This window comes from Psammomys obesus, unplaced genomic scaffold (genome assembly GCF_907164565.1).
Source record: "Psammomys obesus unplaced genomic scaffold, mPsaObe1.curated_primary_1811, whole genome shotgun sequence".
Classification (NCBI taxonomy): Eukaryota; Metazoa; Chordata; class Mammalia; order Rodentia; family Muridae; genus Psammomys; species Psammomys obesus.
The window spans coordinates 16020570-16029451 of record NW_026596149.1 but is presented as its reverse complement, the minus strand read 5'-3'; the positions used below and the strand labels follow the sequence as shown (position 1 = coordinate 16029451).

The following is an 8882-nucleotide window of genomic DNA, read 5'->3' as shown; positions in this document are numbered from 1 at the left end:
AATACCAGCGAGTCTTTCAAAGGGTGTACATAACTTAATTTTAATATTGTGTCTAGATATAAATGCAATGATGAAATTATAATTGAACATAATGAGATAATGGGTAACTTAATAACACCTTTGCCTTCCAAATATTCTGTAATACAAACATACTACTTTAATAATTAGACTACTTTAAAATTTTTCACCTCTAACCAAAGTCTTGATTCTGAAAAGACTTGTATTGTGAGTGTCCCAATTACAGGAGGCCAGTGAGTTTCCCACTGCTGAGTTATGCCAGAATATTTTATTATTATTTGCACATTGCAAGACTATGATAATAGCTGCTTTTAAATGCTTGCATTTCCTTTGAATTTCCTAGAAAACAGGCCCCAAGGAAAAGCTTGTAAGCTGAGGGGAGGGGGTAATTTCAGGCTGAGAAGTTAAGGAAGATTGGAAACTAAATAATACTGGTGCATTGTAAGGGCGAACATGATTCTAACAGAAGGCGGAAGCTGTGAGTTGTTTCTGGACTGCACAGAACAGCCATATGGAGGAAAGCCCTTCTGGAGGAGGGATTTGTTAGAACCTATATCTCACTGGCAAAAGCTAAGGGCAACTCCTTAAACATTTGCAAGCTCTGTCAACTGAAACACTCCTTTACTTCAGATGGACCTACAGCCTTGATCAGCCAGGAACACGGGCTGCGAATGCCAGAGTGGTTGTGGTTGTGGTTGCTGCCATGGAGCTGCCAATGACCACAGAGTAGGTGCCTCTGATTCCCATCTGCATGCATCAATTCCTGGATCCCTGACCATTTACCCATTGCAATATCCTGACTGCATTCATACACATCTTATAGGTACCACCAACTGGATAGGAAGAGATAACCAAGATGGAAATGCCAGTGTCTTGGCAGTACTGATGCGGAAGTCAGAAGCTTGAAACGGGTATGTAATTAGGCCTGGAATGGTCCCCTACTACTTTAACAATGAGTCACTGATCATCTTGACATCTGGGTTTGCCAGTGTTTGGTGGCATCATGCCAGCTGTAACTGGTTTGTAAGAATATCAACAAAACAGATCATGGCAGAGGCAATGGGTAACCCCACCAATATTTAGAGACATGATGCATGACTAAGGGTTTAGAGATCTTATGGATAATTCTAAAAGCTCCCCTCCAAAGAGGGAAGCATTGTAATATCTACCCTTTGCTTCTATTAAAGGCACAATATATGGCTGACCTCCAGCTTGTAATGTGGCCAATGGTAGTCGTGAACTTCTGATCCTCCTTCTCCACCTCTGGAGAGCTGGGGTATGTACCACCATAGTCAGATGATGAGTTTCGCCCACTATCCTGAAACTTGATTCCTAATATTAAGTCTTCTGTGCTAATAATCACATAGCAAACTTAGTGTTTAATCCTATTGACCATGCAAACGTGCGTAACTCTTCACCTTCTATAGAAAACGGAAGTTCTGTGTTCTATAACTAGAAAGTGACAGAATAAGTATTTGAAGCCAGTGAAATGTGCAATCTGTATGCTTTTACTTACTCAACATTATCTGCCCCCCATATATGTACATATGTATATGTGTATATATTACAAACATATACACATATGTACACACATATTTACCTACATGTATAATCTTATATCATATATACTTAGCCATATATATATATACATGCCCAATATTTGCGTATATGCTTATATAATGTATATTTATATAGTATATATCACTATATTATATTTGTTGTTCCAAAACTTCCCAGAAAAAGAAGCAAATTATTAAAGCAGAACAAATCCTGGGGGTGAGGAGGCACAGCAATGCTGGTCATTGAATGTTGGTCTGTCAACATACTGACAAAGCAAAGCTTCCTGTTATTTCTCACCATGCGATATCATTTGGGCATACCAGATGTAAATGACACTCACTAAACAAAATTTTGGCATAACAAATGAAGTACATTCAACAGAGGTGTGCTGTGAGTCCTGTTTGAGCCAATGTCATAAGCGCGTCTTCATAAAATTATGAAGCTACAACTCTTTGTAGCTCAGACAGTATTTTCACCTTACTGGTCTTCACATGAAAATCAGCCAAGATCATGTTCACACAATCAGCATTTTAAAAATATCTTCTCTGGACCTCTCGTAAGCACTGTTCTTTCTCAGACTCAAAACAGCTGTACCACAAACCTCGGAACAAAGCAGAAATGACTTCTACTGAACTGAAAGATGAACACAGTCTGGCTTAATAGAAGAAAAAATTAAAAATAGGGTTCTCGTGACAACATGAATTTTTTTTGCTTTAATTTATTTGATTTAGAGATTTGGAAGTGTTTATATGGTCAGCATTTAAATTTCTGTTTTCAATGATATTCAAGTATAAATAGAAATATGATGGCTATATTTATTCAGCTGTACAATCTTTTATCTGCTGCTGGTATATTTGGGGGAAATTAATGTTTCTTATTGTGCTTACTAAGGCTCTACTTTTGCTGCTAAAGGTTTGTATTTTAAAATAACAGTAATGAACAAAAACTACCTCTGCATGCCAAGCATGGTGGCACACATATAATCGGTATAATCGGCCGTGCAGAAGGCTGGCACAGGATTTCAAGTTTAAAGGCAGTTTGAACTGCAAAGTAAAAACTTATGTTATGAATCTATTTTTTAAAGTGTCCATAATTAAGAGAACAAAAGTTTATATATGCAAATCTTGATTACCAACAGGGCTATAGTGAATTTAAAGTGAAGTAAGTTACTTGAGGTTGAAGCACAAATGACCCAACATTTCCCACTTTCCTTTCCCGGGGTCTAAGCCTCTTCTGCCTTCTCACTGTCCCTGGGTGACACAACTCATGGTGGCAGAAAAGGAAAGGGATCTCATGAGCAGCAGGCTGGTTTTCATGTCTTACTTGGATACTCAAGACTCAGTTGTGATAGTAAGTCAAAAGATGTATCGATACGGCTATCAAATTACGGCTCCTATAGAAATAAAGCAACCTCTCTTCTAAAGTATCAGGCAACCCAGGAAAATGAAAAATGGATGAAATTGGGAAGGCCAGGCAAGAGCCACACTATTTTTATGTGCATGTGTTGAGTGTTCCTGGGCATGTGTACAAGTCTACGCTGGTATGGAGGTCAGAGGACAATCTCTGGCATCATCCCCAGAACATTCATCTTCTCTGAGGCAAGGTCTCTCGTTAAACTGAGTAGGCTAGAGCCATTGGTCAGTGAGCCCTGAAGTTCCACCTGCCTCCATCTCCACAGAGCTGGGATGCCAAATATAATAGGTTCTAGATATTTTTACCTGGGTTCTAAGTATGTAACTCAGGTCATCATGACCACAAGGCAAGCACTTCTAATCATCCTTAGAGCCCCATAGCGCTGTTTTACGGTACCCAGAGACATATCTGTGGCTGTCTGAGGAAGCTAAGCATGAGCCTGAGTGAGCAAGTGAGCACTGACTTCTGCTTCAATTTCCTGTTTACATTGTTGCCTAAGTTTCCCTTAATGATGACTTGTAACCTGGAAGTAGAAGACTAACAATTCATTTCTTCTAACTTGCTTTTAGAAGTGTTTTATCAAAGTAACAGGAATGGAATTAGAGTAAGACACTGGGTGCCTGAGTAAAATTCTGTTAACGATGAAGTGACTTTGAGAGCTACAGTTCTAAGCAACTTAACAGTAGATGTTATAATGAATGCAAAAACAAAAGTCTTCAAAAGAAAGTAACCCTAATAACAAGCCCCAAATATATATTCAATAACTTTTGACACATTAAGCACAAACAGCACCATAGAATTTATTTTTACTTTATTAACAATGTGGTTTACCATGTTTTCAAGTAAAAAGGGTTTTTTTCCATTTAGAATAAAAATTAAAATATAACTCTGATATATATTTTCATTTATGTACATGGAAACATATATACAGAATACAATCTTACAGCAAACTGAGAGCATGCCCTTTGTCCTTTAAATTTCAAAAGTAAAGACACTGATTTTTTTTCTCTTTTATGCACCAAAACATACACAAGATATGAACCAAATTTCAATACAAACTTTTCAACGTAGAACATGAAAGTTAAAGGGCTCTCACCATTAGTGACTAGGGGCCTCTCTGCTTACAGAGATCATGTTAGCTTGCATTCTGAATGACAGGTAAGATGTTTGCTTTTTCTATTATTAAAAAAAAAAAACCCTTCCTATCAGTTTTCGTCATAAAGTAATTTTTAGCAAAAGATTGTTCTAGAACTTTCCTTCTTCAGTGTTCCTCTCTGTCCCAATCAAAGCACTGCTCTGCCTTGGTTCTGTGACATGACCAACATCCTCACTGGTACTCAGTCCTCGTCATCAAAAGAAAACTGAACAAGGAAGTCTGAAGTTCAGAAAACTGAATCATTATTCATCATTTAAACCACAAAGCCTTTTTAACAAAAAAACCCAAGGAGACCAGGCAGGACAGCAATTACAATTTTTTTCGGTAAATTAAATGGGTCACATACACCACAATTTTATTTTGTAATAGCATGTTTTGGATACCTGTAAACCACCCTAGTTTTAAAAGCTATGAGAATTAATCAACTTGAAAAGTTAATCCAATTAAAGAGAGAATAATCTTGAGGAAATTTGTGAACAGAAAGGAATAGTAAGCAAGTATGAGAATCATTAGATTGTACGGTTGCCATTTCAGCTTCTCTGTGCTATTTAATTATTGCACCAAAAAGACACAAGCAGGAGATGTCCCCAGAGACTTCTTCCATAAACACTACAGATATCTTAATTTACATTTTCTCCTTCCAAATAATTGCACACTCAATCACAGCTCTCTAAAGGCAGAATAGAGAGTTCTTGGAGCCTAGATTCACTATCTTAACCCAAAAGCAGCAAACCACAACAAAGATCTTCCTACTGTTTTGTTCTATTTCTATATACAGAAATAAATATAAACGGGTGTTATATAAAATAACTATGAAACCCCCGAGTGCTTCCAAAACTAAGGAACCACTCTCAGGAAATGGTGTTTGGTATAAGACAGAAAACAGACAGTATTTGCCTCAGACAAAACTCAAAATTCTACGAGACAGATTAGGACGGACCCATGTTCAAAAGGCTGATCAAAAGGAACCATCCAAAGATGGCAATAATGGTCAGATGTGGTAGCGTTAGTGTGTGGACCGTGTTAATTTATTGAGGACCAAATCAAAGCAAACAGAAGAAACGATCCTTTGAATATGATCAAATACGGTCTAGGGACTCAGATAGCTGTAGAGCTCAAATGCTGTCTGTGAGTCAGACTGATCAAAGGCATCTCATTTTAAAAGTGACAGACCAGTTCTCTGCGCTCTAGATTAGACACTGGTGAAGAACACTGTTGCTGGATAGCACAGGTATGAGATGCCAGTGTACTCTATTTTGATGAGGGTATGTCTTATTTTGTGGCCAGGATATATGTATTATTTTTACAACAGAGTACAAATGAAGGCCAGAAGTTGGGGGCTGAAACTAACTCCCTAAACTTTAGGGTGGGCATAAATGACAGACTGTCTTATTTAAGTTGAGGTGGAGTTTCCTTTCCTCAAGTATATGGCACAGACTGTGAGATGTCTGCTTGGTTGGTTACAGGAGGCAATGTATCTAACACCCAAGATGTTAGATACGTGAAGGAGAGGACTTTGGTACCAGAAGATAATCAAAGAGATAATGAAATGATATCAGACAGGAAGGAATGAGGGGAGGGCATCACATGATGGCATTCTGACCAGAATATTTTTTGCTGTATAAGCTGTGGTGATATTGGAGTATGTATATAATATCCATTTATTTTTATTGGAAAATATTCAGATATTTTCCAATTGTTCCTTGGAAAGTAGCCCTATGTTTAAGACAGAGGCAGGTGAGGTGTGAGCCTAGAGAGAACAAAACCCACTTTACAAGCTGGTGACAAAATTGCTGTCCACATAATGAGCACACCATCCTGGATCAAAGCTCGGGGGACACTGGCACATCTCAGAGGAAAATCATCCTCTTTGGTCCTCAAATACTTCTCAAGTCTGCTGGAGGGATGGGCTGACTGCACATTGTCAGCCACTATGATGAGGCTGGCCCCTGGCTGGGCACTCTTCTGGAAGATTACTGTCATTTTTCCTGGCCAAAGCTGAAGATCACAAGTAATACTGAAGGGACTGACACTGTTCAGAGAGAGACCAATGTTAAACTTCAAGGCTGAAGCATAAGGAGCAGCTGGGACATTTGGTTCCATAGGAAGAAGGGTTTTTGACCAATGGTGGTCATACTCTGACTGGCTTTTCTGTTAATGTTCTTCTGGCTCTTTCTGTGGGCTCAGCAGACCTCTAGGAAATCCCCGTGTTCTGAAGTAACGCCTCCTCCTCTGCGTCATTACTGGAAAAGGCACGAGAAGGTGGCATCTGTTCTCAAATCACACTGTGTTCTAGCAATGCCATAGCTGCATCCTGGTTTCAGATGCAGAAGAAATATCTCATCTACAAAAGGCCAAAGTGAAGGATCAGGAAGGTATCAGCACAATAGAAATGCTACTCATCTTGAAATAGATACCCTTTCCAAGTGATAGATTAAGCATTTGTGGCCAAAAGCATGTGGTTGAGAAGGCAGGTCCACCAGGAAGGTACGACATGTAGCTTAGAAGAGAGAAATCCAACTGCAAGCCAACCACACAGGCACCAGGAGGGGAGGCCCCATCCTTAGCTCCACCCAGGACACAGTCTGACCACCAGTTGTCCCTAGGCATAACCATTCACCAAATGTCTACAGCGTAACCATAGAAAACCAGCCTCAGGGAAAATGAAATGTCTCAACAACAAATCATTTGTTTTCTGATTCCATCATCAACAATGGCATAATGTTGAGAATGGTTAGCATAAGCAATCACAGTTTCCAAAGCCTGACAGACTACCATGCCTTAAGATTCTGCCCAAATACAAGCAGTCATCAGCTTGTCACACCATGTTCTGGGATGGTTCAGATTACAGTCAAAAAGAAAAATTAACACAATTATGACAAAACACGAAAAATCACAAAAACAATAAAGCCTGTATGAGTGTAAAGTTAAGCTTCCAAAGTGGGCACTCCTAAACAGAGTAAAAGTTTGCTTTTCCTGCACGGTTTTAAAAAGACACAGAGGTGACCTCCACGTGATAATGTACCTCAGTCCTGTGGGCTTGCAAGCACATCTGACATGGTCATGAGAACACGGATGAAGTGCTGGGTATAAAAGATCAGCCAAAATCTATAATCACTGATTGTTCTACAAATGACTTAAGGAAATTTCTTATGCAACCTCAAAGAGAGTGAAAAGCGGGACTTGGAGGGTTAAATTCTGTGGCCACATTCTTTTTCTCATTTTGGGCTACCTGGACTCCTCCATAGCAGGCACGAGGAGAAGGCTAAGGGAGACGATATACCAAATGCCTAAGTGCTAAGTGTCCTAACTTCTCCTTTAATGGAATCTTGGGTCCAGAGTGGTGGGGAGTTATTCAAGGACATGGAGTTAGCCACTAGCAAGGTCAGGATGGAAACCAGCTGGGTCCAGATCCAGTATTTGTTCTGCTCTATTATGCTAGGGAATACTGCTTCCTCATGCTTGCTTTACATGTGGCAAGCCAGGCACCAGCAGAAGAGAGGCTCAGAAGGACTTGTTTGCAGTGACCAGCTCTGTTAACATTTCTAAGTGGACACGGCGAGTTTACAAACACTTCCCCCAAATCTCTTCCTATGTTTGCCCCTGAAAGCTTTTTCTTCAGTGCAGAACTCAATACTTCCCTAAAGTATCTTCCTCCTGACTGGGTTACAGTGATCTTAGAACACTGAGGCTATGGTTCTGCAGGAGACTACAGAGACTGTCTGCCACTACAAATGGTCCAGGTTCTGCTTACAAAGCTGTCTCACTGTAAGCCACCGTACTCGTAGGCACCTCTGACAGAGGCCAAAGCTTAGCACATCCTTTTACACCAGCATCCTGAAACAGAGCCCACAACTGTGTTGGAGAAAGGAGCTGTCAGTAAGATCAAATGGGATAACAGGCAACTGTGAACCACAGTAGTTTGCATGTGTGTGACAGATACAGCTGTAAAGGAGCTTCAGAGTGAGTGAGTCAGGCGAAACTGTCAGCAAGTCGGGTGTTCTTCTCAGAGACACTCAGTCCATCTTGGTTTTCCAAGAACCTGGGGCTCAGTGTAAGGAAACCTGGCTTACAGGAAGCTGCCCGGTTTGGGTGGGATTAAAAAAAAAGTAAGAAAAGAAACTTGGCGATCAAGAAGCAAGTCCAGAGTGGTGAATGGTCTCTCTCAGAACTTTCACTGAACTCCTAGAAGCTGCTGCTGCTGTGGTTGGTACTTCTGTGTGGTTTAAAAACATAGGGCAATCAAATAGGCTGGTGCATGAAGGAGGTCCTGGATTCTGGCTTTTTGGGGATCCTCGGTGAATGTGCCATTTCACAAAGCCCAGAAAATCAAGATCTCAGTCCTGGAAACCTTCACAACAAACACAGCATCATCAGAATCAGGCGCCACCTGACTTAGTTGGCATACTGGGCATAGAAGGCCACCTTGACTCTCTCGATCTGATGGCATAACTTGATAGCCGGTCCCAGCTTCAGCTCCATGCACTCCTGCACGGTGGGAAGAGTGAGCAGGAGGAGTGCCTGGCCGTCGATGTCCTGCCAGAAGATAAAACCACATTAGAGAAGCAGCAGGTCATGTCAAGCCTTGTCCTGGAGCTAAATATGTGAAGAACTGTTCTTTCTGCTTTTGATGACTAAGGAGTGTGTGTGTTTGTGTGTGTGTGTGTGTGTGTGTTTCTGTGTAAGAGCAGGGACACATATGCAGGTCAGAGGGAAACCCTGGGTGTTGGTCCTC

At 40.6% G+C, this 8882-nt stretch overlaps 1 protein-coding gene across 4 annotated transcripts in view; it reads right to left on the bottom strand.

Moving 5' to 3' along the window:
- Positions 1-3801: 3801 nt before the first annotated feature.
- Sfmbt2 (Scm like with four mbt domains 2) overlaps positions 3802-8882 on the bottom strand; it is a 183418-nt gene continuing 178337 nt past the window's right edge. For all 4 annotated transcript variants that reach the window (XM_055593892.1, XM_055593894.1, XM_055593893.1 and 1 more), the window contains exon 21: positions 3802-8683. In XM_055593892.1, coding sequence (XP_055449867.1) covers positions 8543-8683 — 141 coding nt within the window. In that variant the 3' untranslated portion in view covers positions 3802-8542. The remainder of the gene's footprint in view (positions 8684-8882) is intronic.